At 37.7% G+C, this 18,795-nt stretch overlaps 1 protein-coding gene across 9 annotated transcripts in view; it reads right to left on the minus strand.

Annotated features, from left to right (window-relative positions):
* The window catches only part of csmd3b (CUB and Sushi multiple domains 3b), a 990,558-nt gene that overhangs the window by 20,333 nt on the left and 951,430 nt on the right, over nucleotides 1-18,795 (minus strand). For all 9 annotated transcript variants that reach the window (XR_012395232.1, XM_068215335.2, XM_017352314.4 and 6 more), the window contains 3 exons: nucleotides 10,096-10,275; nucleotides 5,780-5,845; nucleotides 715-873 (listed from right to left, as the gene is read on the minus strand). Coding sequence is in view for 8 of the 9 variants with exons in the window: in XM_068215335.2 (XP_068071436.1) it covers nucleotides 715-873; nucleotides 5,780-5,845; nucleotides 10,096-10,275 (405 nt within the window). In the remaining variant the exon portion in view is untranslated. The remainder of the gene's footprint in view (nucleotides 1-714; nucleotides 874-5,779; nucleotides 5,846-10,095; nucleotides 10,276-18,795) is intronic.

Consider the following 18,795-nt stretch of genomic DNA (forward strand, 5'->3'; position numbering starts at 1 on the left):
TATTCTCCAGTGATCATTCCTGATGGCTGGCCAATAGCAGAATCCAAGATTAATTAGATGATGTAAAGCGTATGTCAGCTTTACAAAGACTGGAAGGAGGTACAGTGGCTCTAATGATCAAACTCGTTAGTGCTCTGCTTGAGTTTGATGGATTAAATCAGATCGTGTGATGGCGGAAACACGTGTTCGGTGTTTTTCTGTGCCTGTATCATGTGTTTTGGTAAGATGGAGAAATCTGCAGTTTAAAGGTCACCCATTATGCTCCTTTTTTTTTTACAAAATGCTAAATCTGATGTGTCTAGAGTGTGTGTGAAGTTTCAGCTCAAAATACCACACAAATAATGTTTTATAACTCTTTTTAGCGGCACCTTTTAGGCTTTGATGCAAATAGTGGTGTTTTGGCCACTTTAAATTCAAATGAGATTTCAAAAGAGGGCGGAGCTTCAAACACCTGTGTCATTCAAAACTCAAAAGGCAGAGGGCTGCTTCTCATTCAGGGCTGTTTATGCTAATGAGGGAGAGATCAACTAGTGGGTGGAGCTCTTCCCTCCTCTGATGACACGTATAAAGGGAGAATGTCAATCAAAGTGTTGCTACGGGCAAGTGCGATTATGAATGACAGAATTAATACCTTTTTACAATTAGAGGCTGGTTATATTCACACACTGCTGCCGCACAACTGTTTAAAAATAAAAGTCATTTGAGTAAACTGACCTGAAAGCAGTAGTTCCATGTTGCTGCTTGTTAATGTGACGTTAACTCTACCCGTGGTTGTATTAAAGCTTGTGATACTCAAAGTCATTGGTTGCTTTCTTCCCTTGTAGTTGTACGAGCCCTTCCAGATGTAGTTCGGGGCAAATACATCATCAGGAACTGTGGACAAAGAAAGACAATGTTATTATTTGGTTTAACTAATTTGGTTAATGATGCATATTAGTCTGAGTTACAGACAAAACCAGAAAAAAAAAAAACAATTAGCTCACGTTTACTATTGCATCAAAAACAATATTTAGGGCAAACACACAAATAAAAAATATAATAATAATGATAATAATAATAATAATAATAATAATAATAATAATAATAATAATAATAATAAAAATAATAATAATAATAATAATAATAAGATAAATAAAATAACATTAGCAATAAAATGAACACATATTGGGTCGTAACAGCAATAGAGTAAAACAAAAACAAATAAAATAGAAAATAAATAAATAAATAAATAAAATTAAATAAAATTAAAAAAAGATCAAATTTAAAAGAACGAAGAAAAAAAGAAAAACACATATTTTCTTGGTGCTTTTCATTTACTACTTAGCCAGAAGCAAGGAAAATAGGTTAGGTACCAAATACTATTATTTGGAGCCAACAATATTCTTTACAAAATACATAATATACACTCACTGGCCATTTTATTAGGTACACCTGTCCAAGTGCTCGTTAACGCATTTTAACGCATAAATTTCTAATCAGCCAATCACATAGCAGCAATTCAATGCATTTAAGCATGTAGACATGGTCAAGACGACCTGCTGCTGTTCAAACCGAGCATCAGAATGGGGAAGAAAGGGGATTTAAGTGACTTTGAATGTGGCATGGTTGTTGGTGCCAGACAGGATAGTTTGAGTATTTCTAATCTACTGGGATTTTTCAACTATCTCTAGGGTTTGCAGAAAATGGTCTGAAAAAGAGAAAATATCCAGTGAGCGGCAGTTCTGTGGACGCAAATGCCTTGTTGATGGCAGAGATCAGAGGAGAATGGCCAGACTGGTTCCAGCTGGTAGAAAGGCAACAGTAACTCAAATAAGCACTCGTTACAACTGAGGTCTGCAGAAGAGCATCTCTGAACGCACAACACGTCTAATCTTGAGGCTACAGCAGCAGAAGACCACACCGGGTGCCACTTCTGTCAGCTAAGAACAGGAAACTGAAGCTACAATTCACACAGGACAATGTCTATGGCCAATATAAGATTGTAGAAACGTTGCCTGGTCTGATGAGTCTCGATTTCTGCTGCGACATTCGGACGGTAGTGTCAGGGTGCTTTCACACAGACTTTTGTTTAGGAACCTGTCTCGTTTGCCCAGTTGGCGCGGTTCGTTTGGTATATGTAAAACCACCAACAAACTCGGATCCAAATCAATCAATTGGTCCGAGATCGCCTGAATGAGGTGGTCTCAGCTCGATGTTAGCGAGAAAGCGATACGATCCGAGCCCGGCTATATCACAGTGTTTTATGGATATGTAATAGGCATACGGCTATATGAAGAGAGAATTATGGGTAGGGCGGGAAGTTCCGGGAGTTATCCGCATATGCACAGAGACTCCCAGATGTCCGCAAATAAGTGATAATCTCCCGGAAATCATGCGTCTCCTTCCCAGTCCTCAAATACGTCGCGTACCCTTCTCACCCCTCCCCACCGCATCCCTCCTCGCTCTTCCGACATGTCTTGCGCACCCTGTCAGACACCACTTAACCACTCTGTTTAGAAACTTTGTCGTCTCAAAGCAAACCACACCAAGAACATAGAGCAACAATGTAACAATTTTAATCCCTCTTTTGGAACAAATAAATCGATTCACGAGTGTGAAAGCACCCTTAGAAATAAACAGGACCATAAGTAAGGTGTACCTAATAAAGTGGCCGGTGAGTGTACATATACAGAAATAGATTTATAGGGTAATATATATAGAGAGATTTGGATTTACATATGTTAATATAGCCTGTCATATCACACTGCTTAAGCAAGGCAAATGGTGAGGTCAAACTTAGCCATAAAAAGGACAGCACATAATTCAACATAATATTCAGTTATTCAGCGAAGATATTTCAAATGAAGCCAGATAAGATATAATGCGTTGGCCGGAGTTCTCCGATAACACGCTCTAAGTCTTTACAAAGACAGTCAATTCTCCTGTAATCTCCCACTTCAGAACCGAGTGGCTCAAAGTGTTCTCTGTCTCACTGATCCCGGGATCCAGCAGCTTCTGTAAACGTACAGGAAATCCGATTTGTCCTTTCCTTGCACGGACAGACTCTAGAACGTGACTCATATTAGGTGTAGGTGATTCTGTATTATCTGTGTACACTAAAGGCCCTCATATACAGTGGGGGAAATAAGTATTAAACATATCGCCATTTTTTTCCAGTGTGCAATTTAGCACTATTTGTTTACAGAGAAAGGTCACTCGCTCGTGCACAAGCCAGGAGAATGAAAACACAGGAACTGCCATTTTTAAATGCACAGCTGAGACATTACACTGGGCAGATTCGCACTCTATAACAACATGCAGCTCAACTCCTTGTTAAAGCTCTTGTTCTCTCCAAACTGGATTACTGAAACTCTCTACTAGCTGGGCTTCCAGCTAACTCTATCAAGCCTAATCAGCTGCTCCAGAACGCAGCAGCACGAGTGGTCTTCAATGAACCTAAACGAGCACATGTCACTCCGCTGCTACTCCGTTTGCACTGGCTGCCAGTTGCTGCTTGCATCAAATTCAAAGCTCTGATGTTTGCCTACAAAGTGACTTCTGGCCTTGCTCTTTCTTATCTGCTCTCACTTCTGCAGATCTATGTGCCCTCCAGAAACTTGCGATCTGTGAATGAACGTCGCCTCATGGTTACATCCCAAAGAGGGAAGAAATCACTTTCGCTAACGCTCACGCTCAATCTGCCCAGTTGGTGGAATGAACTCCCTAACTGCATCAGAACTGCAGAGTCACTCGCTGTCTTCAAGAAACGACTAAAAACTCAACTATTTAGTCTCCACTTCACTTCCTAATCTGCAATTGCCTCTCTGAATATCACACTAACTGTACCCAAAAAAAAACAACAACAAAAAAACATTACTAACACTTTCCTTCTTAGACTTTACAGACCTGAAACTTGCCTACAGCACTTATTCATTGTTGCTCTTATAGCTGTGTAAGTTGCTTCCTTGTCCTCATTTGTAAATCGCTTTGGATAAAAGCGTCTGCTAAATGACTAAATGTAAATGTAATAATATATGCATATAGTAATGAGCCATGGTCGACCCGAGCTCAAACAAACCTTGTCGTCGATGTTAATGAACAGAAATACAGCTAAGAAGAAAAGCAAGAAGAAGAGCAGAATCTACCCTGTGCCCCGTAGTTTTTTACAAGGCCGTCTAAAACGCGAGCAGTAGCAATTTTTCGTGTGCGTTTACCTCAAGTCTATATTTAAAATGAATAACAAACTTCTTGAGCTGAAGATAACGTGCGTGTGATTATTGAAGTGCTTCTGATCTTCGATCCATTCAAAAATGAACAAACGTGACACTGATGCGCGAAAAAACAAAGGAGAATCCGGAAAAAACAAATGAGCAAATGATTCTTTCAGCAACCTAAAACATGAACAAACTGCCATGTTCTCATCGCCTTTTGGACTATTATGAACTCTGAATGATGGAATTACTTTCTAACAGAGGCTGTTGGTGCTGGTGAAGATTAAAGATACAGATGGAGAGGTTTGCTCTGATTGCGCTGATATATGTTGTGTGTTTTTTGAACCCAAATAAGGACTAAATGTATGCTCTGTGTAGTTTTTCTGAAATTGATAACATATCAGAGATTGCAAGGGGCTGTATGTGTTCATATATGTTGCATTTATTTATACGATATAATTTTATAATTTTAAAATGTATGATTTTATAGTTGTCGTATGATTACAGTAGATGGCTTTATAAATAAACATGACATGACTGGAGAGCTGAATTGCTTGAGCTGCTACAAAAATTCACTACTCTTTCTTAACCGCTGTTTTCTCACAACTGTTTGTAGGTAGAGTTTATTGGAAAATGTGCTCAGATTTACTTTCTCTTTTTACCCCTAAACCAGGGGTGTCCAAACCTTATTCTTATGAAGGGCCGAAAAACAAACGTGATTGAGGCTAGTGGGCCAAAAGTAATGATAGTTGATTTAGGGACTTTGGCCAGGACCCCTACTCTTTACGAGAAGTGCCATGGGATTTTTAATGACCCCAATGAGTCAGGACCTTGGTTTATGTCTCAATACTATAGACGGCGCCCACTGACAGTACACTTTTACTGGGGCATTAGAACTCAAACAGACCACAGGTTGAGCGCCCCCTGCTGGCCTCTCTAACACCACTTCCAACAGCGACCTAGTTTTCCCATGTGGTCTCCCATCCAGGTGCTGACCAGGCTCAGCCCTGCTTAGCTTCAGTGAGTAACCGGTCTTGGGCTGCAGGGTGATGTGGCTGTGGCAAATAAACACACCTAAACCATCTAATCAAGCTCTTTCTAGGTATACTAAAAACTTTCAGGGAGGTGTGTTGAAGGAAGTTAAAGCTAAACTATGCAGGACAACGGCCCTCCAGGAACGAGTGTCAGGACACCCCTGTTTCAAATGAAAAAACAGAATTTTGTTGGTTTACAGGACACCAGGTCATCTCCCACTTAATTCTGTCCTCTAATATATAACAGATACCGGATACACTGTAAGAAAGTCTGGCAAAGTTCTGTAGGAACTATCTTGTGATTCCAGTCGAGTGTTTTGCGGCTGCCAGTCTACTTTATTGTCAACTAACTGGATCCCGTTTTCTCCTCATTAGTCTCCTTCTCCTGGGGCCTGCGTCTGGACTAAATCACGGATAGCGCTACCATTGCTCTCTGTGGCCAAACAGCGGAGACGTTCAGCCCAAATTATTCATCCTAAATGAGGAGCACTTAGCTCTCCTACAGTAAGTGGTCTTTCAAAATGAAACCCCATTTCATAGTAGCGCCACACTCACCGTTTAGCTTCGGACTCGGCGTTCCTGGGACCGGTTTAATAGGCTTTTCGGAGAGCTTGGAGCCCGCTGGGAAAGAAAGAACACAAAATGAATGAAGCCACTTGTTTAAAAAAAAAAGATTGACAGATCAAATTGGCATCACTTTTATCATTTCAGGCGTAGAGTAACATCCTGGGGCAACAATGGGTCTCTTTTTTTCTGCTTTCACAAAGGAAAATTCAGTGACCGCAGACACAAGAGGAAAGACACGGTCAACATACAGTATCAAGGAGTATAACAGAAAACACTGAAGCAGGCAAACCGTTTAACCTCTATTATACATACTAGCATATATACATATATATATATATATATATATATATATATATATATATATATATATATATATATATATATATATATATATATATATATATATATATATATATATATATATATATATTTATATATATGTATACTTAAAGTCAGAATTATAAGCCCCCCTTGATTTTTATTTTGTTTTTTAAATATTTCCCAAATGATGTTTAACAGAGCAAGGAAATTTTCACAGGATGTCTAATAATATTTTTTCTTCTGGAGAAAGCCTTATTTTATTTTTATTTCGCTACAATAAAAAAAGCAGTTTTTATTTTTTTAAAGCAATTTTAAGGACACAATTATTAGCCCGTTTAAGCTATATTTTTCCCTGATAGTCTACAAAACAAACCATCATTATGGTTTAACTTGCCTAATTACCCTAACCTGATTAATTAACCTATTTAACCTAGTTAAGCCTTTAAATGTCACTTTAAGCTGTATAGAAGTGTCTTGAAAAATATCTAGTCAAATGTTATTTACTGTCATCATGGCAAAGATAAAATAAATCAGTTATTAGGGGTGAGTTATTAAAACTATCATGCTAATAAATGTGTTGAAAAAAATCTTCTTTCCTTTAAACAGAAATTGGGGAAACTAATAAACAAGGGTGCTAATAATTCAGGGGTGCTAATAATTCTGATTTCAACTGTATATATATATATATATATATATATATATATATATATATATTTTTTTTTTTTATTATTATTATTTTTTTAAAAGATACTAATGTATTTTCTATAAAGTACTAATGCTTATTCACCATCTACTAATGCTTATATTTTAGGGACTAGTACATTTAAAAAAAGTTTCTACTATTAATTCATTACATACTAGTTTTTACGTCTTGGAAACCAGTATTCATTCGTTAGATATGGCACTACCTGACAAAAGTCTTGTCGCCTATCCAAGTTTTAGGAACAACAAATAATAACTTGACTTCTAGTTCATCATGCCTTGATTTCAAAGACAAAGGCCTCTAGATTACGCTTATTTTACCCCCCCAAAAAAAAAAATATAATCAGGCCTTGATTTTTAATTATTTAATTAGGACAGTAAGGTCTGACTTAACTTAGACAAAAGTCTCGTCACTTAACAGAAATAATGTATAAAATAGCGCTGTATCTTGAATTAAAAAAAAAATCTATATTTTGTAATTTATTTGCAATTATTTTGTCATTTATTAAAGATTTTTCTTAATGCATGCTCATTAATCTACTGCTAGTCCTATTCTGCCATCTAGTGGCTTACAGAGTCGAAATACAACTTAATTATGTTGAAACAACGACTTTATTATGTCGAAATATTGACTTTATTATGTCGAAATAACAACTTAATTATGTCGTTTTCACAATTTCCGCGTCAGTATCAGCTTACAAACTCCGCCACATCCCCTTCTCACTCAGATGCCTGCCGACAACAGTTACTCGCTCCAAATCTCAGTTCGACCACAAATCCTCTATTCAGTGATGGTTTCTTAATACGACGACAGTTTTTGGTGCTGTTGCCTCATTTCAATAACTTTATCTTTGTTAAATCTGTTTCAAATCACTGACTAAATGTGGAAGGGCTCTGGATCTCTTTCTGCTGCTGTCTCGTCTCCCTCTCGATTGTCTATCTGCATCATTTAATATTCAAAACTGTAACTCTCTCAACCGTAACTTTTCCAATCATAACTTCCTCTCTTGACCAATTATGGTGCGTCGGTGGAGTTCGGCTCGCTCTCCCGTAGACTCTTAAAGGGCCCATGACTTTAATACATAGAATGATTAAATGGCTAATTTTCCTTGCTTTCTTTCTCGTTTTTCACATCACTTTCACTTTTCATTAGTAGCCTAGGTTATCCAGGTTACATCTTGTTATAAAGTTTTCTTTTTTCCCTCACCACCAAGATTGCTTATAATCTGCAAAATAGATAGTAACTGTAATTCTATAAATGCTAAAATGCGACTTTAATTAAAAGTAATTATTTAATTAGGACAGAAAAGTCTGACTCAAATCACTTATTAATAAAGTCATCTTTATTAAGCATTCCTGAAGAAATAAAGAGAAGAAAGCATTCCTGCAGGACTCCCAGAGCTCATCAAGATTCTTTGGATTCATCTTCAATGCCTCAATAATGTTCATGTCTGGTGACTGGGCTGACCAATCTCAGAGCACCTTGACCTTCTTTCCTTAAAGGAACTTTGATGTGGAGGCTGAAGTATGAGAAGGAGCGCTATCCTGCTGAAGAATTTGCCCTCTCCTGTGGTTTGTAATGTAATGGGCAGCACAAATGTCTTGATACCTCAGGCTGTTGATGTTGCCATCCACTCTGCAGATCTCTCGCACACCCCATACTCATTGTAACCCCAAACCAGCCAAACTTGACTGATTTCAGTGAGAATCTTGGGTCTATGCGGGTTCCAATAGGTCTTCTGCAGTATTTGTGATGACTGGGATGCAAATCTACCTTCAGACACTTTCCCAAATGATCAACTAGAAGTCAAGTTATTATATGCTGCTCTTAAAACTGGGATCGACAACAAGACTTTTGTCAGGTAGTGTAGTACTGTTTAAACAGATGCTATTTATAACATACATTAGTGGCAGCACAAAAAAGAGAAAGAGAGAGAAGGAAACAGAGCCCCATCACAGCTCTCAGTCGACCGCTCTGGAGTGTTTTTTTATACACAATCACATCTGTTTATGTGCAGTAATTACTGAAAGCCTGAAGTGTACAGCTGTGCGCATGCATGGCAGAGCTCTGGGCTGCAGAAGATAAAAATCACAGCAGTGCAGCACACACAGGCCTCACGCCGGAGCTCCAGATCCCCACCTCAACACACTCACACGCAGAGCCGTCTGCTTTAACTAACTGCCTGATACTCCAGAACAGACTGAAAGCTTTTATAGCTCTGCTCATGAATTTACACACCCTTTGCTGAGGGATTAGAACAATCACATGCTGTTTGTTTTTAGTACTGTCATGAATAAGATCTTTTATATAGCAGATGTTATATAAAACACAAATTGATAACTGAACATATAAAAAGGAGCCTGTTCGAAAGTTTATTCTTAGGATAAGATGCTGGAGGCCAAACCGTTTCTCATGCACCTGTTGTTTTTAAGGTTTTGGGGCTTTTTGGCGTTGCATGCGTCCCAAACAACCCAGACTCCTTCTGAAAATGTACCCCTATATACATTTCTGGAGAGTGCAAAATACGTCCCAGGATCTATGTTGTTTGCTGTTTTTGTTTTCGCAAATACAGAGGCTGCTGTGTACACTTTATGAGATCTCAAATTTCTCTTGTGAGCGCCATTCGAGCAAGCTGTTCTCGCGAAAATTCATCAGCTTTCGACTGAATGACTAATTGACCGACGATCCCACCACCCACCGCCTTCCCTAAACTTAAGGATAGTTTTTTCCAAATGCAGCGATTGACCAGCTTCCCAAAACCCAACCAACAGTATTTTAAAAGCAATCCAGGAACAGAAAAGCCCTCATGGCTACCTGATTTTTACCACGTTTTTTAGATTATACCATGTTCTCACCCTGTTATTTACTTGTTTGCTTTATTTTGTGGCTTCTGTTCTTGTTTTACTCACTTTCTAAACCATTCTTCGCCGGATTCGAACTCTGTCATCATGGTCAACTCCTGCACATACAGTACACTGTTTTATTCATATCGATATTCAAAAGGTTTTTTGTTTTATTCAGATTTTTGTGAGATTTAAAAGATTTAAGCAGATTTCAAATTGGAAACAAAATCTTTATGGGGTTGGTTCGATTGCATTTTTCAGACCTGTGAAATGAGGATTTAAGACTAATTAAGGCCTTATTTTTATATTATTGCATGTAAAACTGTTTAAGGATCCGCGGTTGAATTTTTTCCCCGCACCTATAGTTGCTTCATGTGTGCAAAGTTTGAGTTGAATGACTGAACGCTTTTTAAAGCACAATGGGATGTGTTCGCTACCTCGACACACAGGCATCTTCCCGGTCCACGTCCCGTCAGATCTGCAGACGCGGTGTTCAGAGCCACCAGACAGAAAGAAGCCGCTCTGACAGCTGTAGATGAGCGTATAACCATAGGAAGGTAGATCCATTCCCACAACGTCCACATGGGGAGGACTCTCCGGCTGTTTACAACTGTGGGCTGCAAACACAAGAAAGGAGGACATTTAACATTTACAGGTGAGGTCAAAATACCTCACATATTTCCTAAATGATGTTTAACAGAGCAAGACTTTTTTACAATATTTCCTATAATATTTTTTCTTCTGGAGGAACACTTATGTGTTTTATTTCAGCTAGAATAAAAGCATTTACATTTACATTTACATTTAGTCATTTAGCAGACGCTTTTATCCAAAGCGACTTACAAATGAGGACAAGGAAGCAATTTACACAACTAAGAGCAACAATGAATAAGTACTAAAGGCAAGTTTCAGGTCTGTAAAGTCTAAGAAGGGAAGTATTAGTAGTTTTTTTTTTTTTTTTTGTACAGTTAGTGTGATATTCAAAGAGGCAATTGCAGATTAGGAAGTGAAGTGGAGACTAAATAGTTGAGTTTTTAGTCGTTTCTTGAAAATAGCGAGTGACTCTGCTGTTCTGATGCAGTTAGGGAGTTCATTCCACCAACTGGGCAGATTGAGCGTGAGCGTTCGCGAAAGTGATTTTTTCCCTCTTTGATATGGAACCACGAGGCGACGTTCATTCACAGAACGCAAGTTTCTGGAGGGCACATAGATCTGCAGAAGTGAGTGCAGATAAGAAGGTGCTAGGCCAGAAGTCACTTTGTAGGCAAACATCAGAGTTTTGAATTTAATGCGAGCAGCAACTGGCAGCCAGTGCAAACGGACTAGCAGCGGAAAAGCAGTTTTTATTTTTTTAAAAACCATTTTAAAGTGAAAATTATTAGCCCTATTAAGCAATATTTTTAATATTATAATATTAAATATTAATATTATATTTTAAAGAACGCACCAATGTTATACAATGACTTGCCTAATTACCCTAACCTGCCTAATTAACCTAGTAAAGCCTTTAAATGTCACTTTAAGCTGAATACTAGAATCAGTGGCGGACTTAGTATTTGGGGGCCCTAAGCTATTCCAAGTATGGGAGTATACACACACACATATATATATATATATATATATATATATATATATATATATATATATATATATATACAGTTGAAGTCCGAATTATTAGCCTCCTTCAAATTTCTTTCTACTGTTTTCAAATTTTTTCCCCAGCTCACTGCGAAGAGTAACATTAGGAACGGTACAGCAAGACACATGACACATGAGAGTCTCTAAAAATCTCCAGTAACACCTAAAAACATTTGCTAGTGTTTTGAAAATGCCGCTACGGTACTCTGAAAAGTTCCTAATTGCCAACAGTAACTGGCAGTAGTGTCTTTGACTGAAGGAAGCGCTTACACCTTTTACATGTGCAGTACGGATGGAACGTTCCATTGTTCATGGGGGCCTCCAGTTTTGAAAAGAACAATGTTAATAATGTAATAAAGTAATAATACTTCGTAAGTAGAAGTAATATCGATGTAATGAATAAAAGGGCTATATGATAAATACAGGCTTCTTGGCATTGGTCAGCGCCCCCTAATTCCCCGGTGTCCTAAGCGGTTGCTTATCTCGCTTATTGGTTTAGTCCACCCCTGACTAGTATCTTGAAATATATCTAGTCAAATATTATTTACTGTCATCATGGCAAAGATAAAATAAATCAGTTATTAGAAATGAGTTATTAAAAGTATTATGATTGGTAATGAGCGTCACGGTGGTGAAGTGGGTAGCACAATTGCCTCACAGCCAGAAGGTTGCTGTTTCAAGCCGTTGGTCTGGGTTTCCTCTGGGTGCTCCGGTTTCCCCCACAGTCCAAAGACATGCGGTACAGGTGTATTGAATAAACTAAATTGGCTGTAGTGTATGTGTGTGAATGCAAGAGTGTATGGGTGTTTTACAGTGTTGGGTTGCGGCTGGAAGGGCATCTGTTATGTTAATGTACTTATCCATTCGCCATATAATCTTACTTCAACCTTCAGTGGGCCAAATCAAAACCAAGTTTTAAGACAACGTGGCGCGTTTCTTTAGTATGGATCCCTGCTCTGTCTTTGACACCGCCATGTTCCTGTGCCCTACAGAAGCTGAGTGTGGCAGACGTTGATGCGGGCTGGCAGACGGCACTTAAAGCGTGCACACCTTTACCTGTCACCCCGCAGATCAAACGCAAACCTCAGCTCACTCAATCATTCCTACTGCTCCACCACATCTTTGATCAAAAGTAGCCTGGTTTGAGGCTCTGGCTCTGTGCACTGGACACACTTCTTTTATCCCAGACTTTGATAAGGATGATCAATAGTATATCCAGAGAAAAGAGAGCAAGGTAATCAGGCATAGAATCTATCATGGTTTCTAAATACACTTATGCAGAGAATATGGGATCGCTGCATAAAAAAATGGACTTTACATGTACTTATATGAACGGCGACTAGTTATATGATTGAAAACACCTACAGTTGAAGTCAGAATTATTAGCCCCATTCATATTTTTTTCTTCTTTTTTAAATAATTTCCAAATAATGTTTAACAGAGCACGGAAATTTTTACAGTAAGTCTGATAATATTTTTTCTTCTGGAGAAAGTCTTGTTTGTTTTATTTCGGCTAGAAGAAAAGCAGTTTTTAATTTATTAAACACCATTTTAGGGACAAAATTATACCATCGTTATACAATAACTTGCCTAATTACCCTAACCTGCCTAGTTACCCTAATTAACCCAGTTAAGCATTTAAATGTCACTTTAAGCTGTATAGAAGTGTCTTGAAAAATATCCAGTCAAATATCATTGACTGTCATCATGGCAAAGATAAAATAAATCAGTTTTTAGAAATGAGTTATTAAAACTATTATGCTTAGAAATGTGTTGAAAAAATCTCTGTTAAACAGAAAAAGGGGAAAAAATAAACAAGAGGGCTAATAATTCAGGGGGGCTTATAATTCTGATTTTCAACTGTAAATTATACAACTTTTTTTGACAATATTCATTGTTTATTTGCTTGAATAAATAATCCACTAAACACACAAATGTGTCAAGTGAAATGAAAAGTAAAACTGATTATTTAATTAGTTTACAAGAAGATGTTATTTCAGCTTTACTGCTTATAAATCTGCTTAATTCAGGCTGTCATTTCTTTGTAATGTGTAATTTATTTTCTCATTTTTTTTTGGAGTGGAAATAATTTAGTTTAAAAAGTTTTTATTATATTGTGTTTAATTTATAATTATTTAAAAGGCACCTGTTTTCATTCATTCATTCATTTTCTTGTCGGCTTAGTCCCTTTATTAATCTGGGGTCGCCACAGCGGAATGAACCGCCAACTTATACAGCAAGTTTTTACACAGCGGATGCCCTTCCAGCCGCAACCCATCTCTGGGAAACATCCACACACACACTCATACACTACGGACAATTTAGCCTACCCAATTCACCTGTACCACATGTCTTTGGACTGTGGGGGAAACCAGAGCACCCGGAGGAAACCCACGCAAAGGCAGGGAGAACATGCAAACTCCACACAGAAACACCAACTGAGCCGAGGATCGAACCAGCAACCCAGCGACCTTCTTGCTGTGAGGCAACAGCACTACCTACTGCGCCACTGCCTCGCCATGCAAAACTGAACCTTTTTGCAGTTATTCACTTGAGGTAAAAATATGACATTTTAGTGACATATTAAGGACGAATTTTTGCTGGATAATCTTGTTGGATAGTTACTATAACTACACTTTTAATTGCTTTATTTACACATTTAAACTGTAAGTTTTATTACAGTTTTATAATTAATAAAAATACTTCGAATAAGAAATTAGAGCTTTAAATTCTTATAATTTAGAACCCCCTTGGCTACGCGCATGACTATTTAATTTAACTTAATAAATTGTAAGAAGAGAGGATTACTTAATAATAAATTTCAATGGCAGTTAAATAATAAATAGCAATATGTATATATATATATATATTATATATATAAACATTATTCATTCTTGGCGGGGGTGTGGGGGGTTTGTATTCACCCATCCCCAGTCCCCACCAATGTCAAGCGCAAACCTATGCCCTTGCTCTGCAGTATTTTATAATGACTGGGATGCAGTTTAACAGATGATCCATTGGAAAAATCTACTTTCCAAGTTATTATTTGTTGCTCTTGCAACTGGGATCGACGACAAGACTTTTGTCAGGCAGTATAGAATTTTATAATAGTTCACGCTTTACATCAGTACAGTTATACCTGCTCACTACACTTTAATGTAACATGTATTTTTTACATCATGCATCAACGATTACTCAATACTTTCTTTTCCTATGCTGAAAGACAATAAATGAATGACATTAAAAAACAGTCCACTTGAAGTAAATAAATCAAAATCCTCAGGACAGAGCAAGCCACAAGAAAAAAAAAAAAGCATAATTTCATTGGAGATGCATCTAGCGGAGCGCTAATGGAAAGGACAGCCAGCCATTATCCAATTCTGTGTAAAATAAAAGAGTGGAATGAGAAAGATGATTTAGCACTCAGCCTGACTCCATGAGTAGCCAACTGCTCTGTGTAAACAAAATTACAGTACGTAATTACAGAATGATCTCCATTATTCTTGGGGGAAAAATGGTGTGATTAGGTGCGAGCGCACAAAAGCTGTTTTATCACAGCTTTACAATTAAGTGTGTGTGGGTGTGTGTGTGTGTGGGGAAAGCATCTTGTGTCTTCCCAGCTATCTCATCGTTTCATTTTCTAATGTTTGCAAAACAATGACAGAACTTTAGGGCAGTGGCACGATGCGAAATGTAATTAGCTTTCCAAATGCTTCAACTGAATGGCAATCTGTCTTGTGAAATTGGAAGCCAGCTGTTTTCTCCTTCTTCAGTCGACGCATATGATGTCGATTTTGCGGATTCTGTTGATAAACCTGTTTGATCTATAGTCTTGTAGGCCACCATGAAGACCAGCAAGACCAGGGCTGCATTTTCCAAAAGCATCCTAAAGGTCTTGTGAAATTATCATGAAATTTCTCATATATTTGTATCAGTTGAGATTACGTATTATAAGAAGATGGTGGCTCAGTGGTTAGCACTGTCGCCTCACAGCAAGAAGGTCACTGGTTCAAGTCCCGGCTGGGCCAGTTGGCATTTCATGGAGTTTGCATGTTCTCCCCGTGTTGGTGTGGGTTTCCTCCAGGTGCTCCTGTTTCCCCCACAGTCCAAACACATGCGCTATAGGTGAATTGAATGAACTAAATTGGCCGTAGTGTATGAGCGTGTGTGTGTGAATGAGTGTGTATGGGTGTTTCCCAGGACTGGGTTGCGGCTGGAAGGGCATCTACTGCATAAAATATATGCTGGAATAGTTGGTGGTTCATTCCGCTGTGGCGACCTCTGAAATAGAGACTAAGCCGAAGGAAAATGTATGATATATTGTCTGGGTTGGTGTTGTAAATTACCATACAAAAACCTGGTAATAATAAGCTGCCAGTACATTTTCTGTTATTTTACAGACTTAATTCTCTATATATTATTATTTATTGAACAATATCTTGTCTTAAACTTCTAAAACATCAATAAAAGCCACTTTGTTGAACTGTAGAGTGGTGTTTTCTGCATCAGAAGTCGACAAAGCAGAGATAAAACTCCCATAATGCAATTCACGACCATAAATAAACAGAAAAAAAACCTGTGACAAAATACGTAAACCGTATAAAAACGTAATATATATGGATATTTTTTTCCAGTGTATGTTTATATGACCAAAACTTGACATTCAAGATACTAAAAAACTTTGATATCAAATAAATATAGATGTATTAGCATTAAGTTCATTGTTTTTGCAGTCAGGTAGATCAAACGCACTGAGAACGAGACGACCATCTTGCCGATACTGTAACAGAGGAAGCATTTTATTTTTAGCAAAGTAATTAAAATCGATTATTCAAGGAGTAATTCCGCTTTAACCCCGCAAAGAGCACAGACAGACCTTCATCACCGAGAGATCAGTGATTTGTCAATTGATGAAGTGAAGCAGGGGAGTGTGGGACAGATAGAGTATCACAACTCGCATATATATCACCCCACATAATTCATACGCAATTCAACTCAAGTGGCCATTGTGTAAGAAACATTAATCTTCACTCTTGCAAAGAGCCTGAGTCATTTTCTAAGTGATTCTCTCTTAGTACGGTTTAAAATGCACATCAAATGAGCCTCAGAGAGCATTAGATTGGTCAGATTATTCTAGTAGGTTGGTTTCACATTGTTAGTTCAAGCATTGAGTAGTGTTACTCATGGCTTTCTCACAGAAAATAAACAGATTTCAGGTTTACTATGTGGAGAATTTACTTTAAGACTACCATAAAGTGCCACTGATGTCTATTTTATTGTTGTGAAATCTAAACATGAATATGGAGAGCACATATACAGTTTAAACCAGAAGTTTGCATACACTGTATGAAAAGGCACATAACCATTTAATAAAGTCAGATGTTAATTTGACTAAACGTTTTCTCTTTTAGGTAAGTTAGGATTATTAAATGTGTTTCTGTTATGCTAAACAGCAGAATAATGAGAGAGATATTTTTTGAGAAATTGTTATAACTTTTCTTTAAAAGTCAAGTTTACATACAATAAGATTATCCTGCCTCTGAAAAAGCTCAGATGATGATGTCAAGATTTTAGAAGTTTCTGATTGGCTAACTGACAACATTTGAGTTAATTGGAGGCACAACTGTAGAACAGTGTTTAAGGAAAACTTCAAACACACTGCTGCCTTGTGTGACAACATGGGAAAATCAACAAGCCAGAATCAACAAAAAAGCCAGATTACAATTTGCTAAATTACACTGGGAAAAGGAATAATGTTTTGAGACATGTCCTGTGGTCTGATGGATCTAAGATTGAACTGTTTGGCCATAATGACCAGTGTTACATTTGGAGGACAAAGGGGAAAGCTTAAAAGCCTAGGAACACCATCCCAACTGTGAAGTATGGGGGCGGCAGCATCATGTTGTGGGGCTGTTTTGCTGCAGGAGGGACTGGTCCACTTCACAGCATAGATGGCATCATGAAGAAAGAACATTATGTAGAAATACTGAAGCAACATCTCAAGACATCAGCCAGGAAATGAAAACTTGGCCACAAATGGGTCTTCCAAACAGACCCTGACCCTAAGCATACTGCCAAATTAGTAAAAAAGTGCTTTAAGGACAACAGAGTGAATGTTTTGGAGTGGCCATCACAAAGCCCTGACATCAATCCTACGGAAAATTTGTGGGCAGAGTTGAACAAACTTGTGCGAGCAAGACAGCCTACAAATCTGACTCAGATACACCAATTCTGTCAGGAGGAATGGGCCAAAATTCTTTCAAACTATTGTGAGTAGCTTGAGGAAGGATACCCAAAACATCTGACCATAGATATACAGTTTAAAAGCAAAGCTAAAAAAATACCAAGGAAATGTGTGTAAACGTTGGACTGTCTAGAAATTAATAAAAAATTCTCAAAAAAAAATCTCTCATTATTCTGGCATTTGGCAAATGTAAATTCTCTAGGTAATCCTAATGGACCAAAAATAGTAAACGTTCAGTATGATTTACCATCAGACAATTAAAAAAAAATGATTATGTTCCTTTTTTTAGAGTGTATGTAAACTTCTGGTTTCAACTGTATATACCAGTACTCCATCAATTGAACTATAGCTATAAAAACAAACTGCGTTCAGTCAGATCTACTAGAAAGTTTTTTTTTTAAATTCTAAACATTATGCATTTTATGTGGGGTTATAAACCCTACACTGCAGAAGACGGTGTTCATAAATAGTTTCTGGAGCACTTCCGCCATTTTTCTGCTGATGTTAAAATGAGTGCAGAAATAAATGCGTCCTGCTCCTTTAGAATTAGCAGCGGCATGATGAATGTTGTGAAATTAATAATCATAATGCCTTATGAATATGATTGTGCTGTAGCTTCTTTTGGAGTTGCTTTAATTAGCAGAGCGAAAACAGATAAAATAAGTAACCATATGGCGTCTCAATGCAAAGTCATAAATCTTAATGTCTAGTTTGGAGAACAACTGGAGTTTATTCAAGTTTAATTGGACACCGGCTCATGGAAATCATGCTTGACTGTCCATGAGGAAACCAAGAGTCCGGTTTCTGAGAACAAGAAATGTTGGATTTGGTTTTGGACATGAGGAAGGAAAATATCGTCTTGACTAGAAGTTGACGCCAACAGGTCAAACATTATATGTTTATTTTCTTGGTCTTGAAATGTGCTGGGAAGCATGTTAAGTGATTTAATAGTTATTAAAAATCCACTCAGCAATATTTGAAAAACACTTTTGACCCTAGTGTCAGGACTAGTCCCAAAATACACATGCAGCCAATCAGCAGTAAGGAGATATCAAAAACGGACATCAACCTGATTTAACCAAGTAGAAGATGCTCCTTGATTAACATCTATGTTGATCCTGAGACAACATTCCAATCAGCCAATCAGAATTAACCCTGCAGGCACAGGACGCCAACATGACGTCATATTGATGTTGTACCTCAACATACTCCAACGTCGTGGGGACGTTGGATTTTGTTTAGGAAAGAAAATCAG

This window comes from Danio rerio, chromosome 19 (assembly GCF_049306965.1).
Source record: "Danio rerio strain Tuebingen ecotype United States chromosome 19, GRCz12tu, whole genome shotgun sequence".
NCBI classification, from domain to species: Eukaryota; Metazoa; Chordata; class Actinopteri; order Cypriniformes; family Danionidae; genus Danio; species Danio rerio.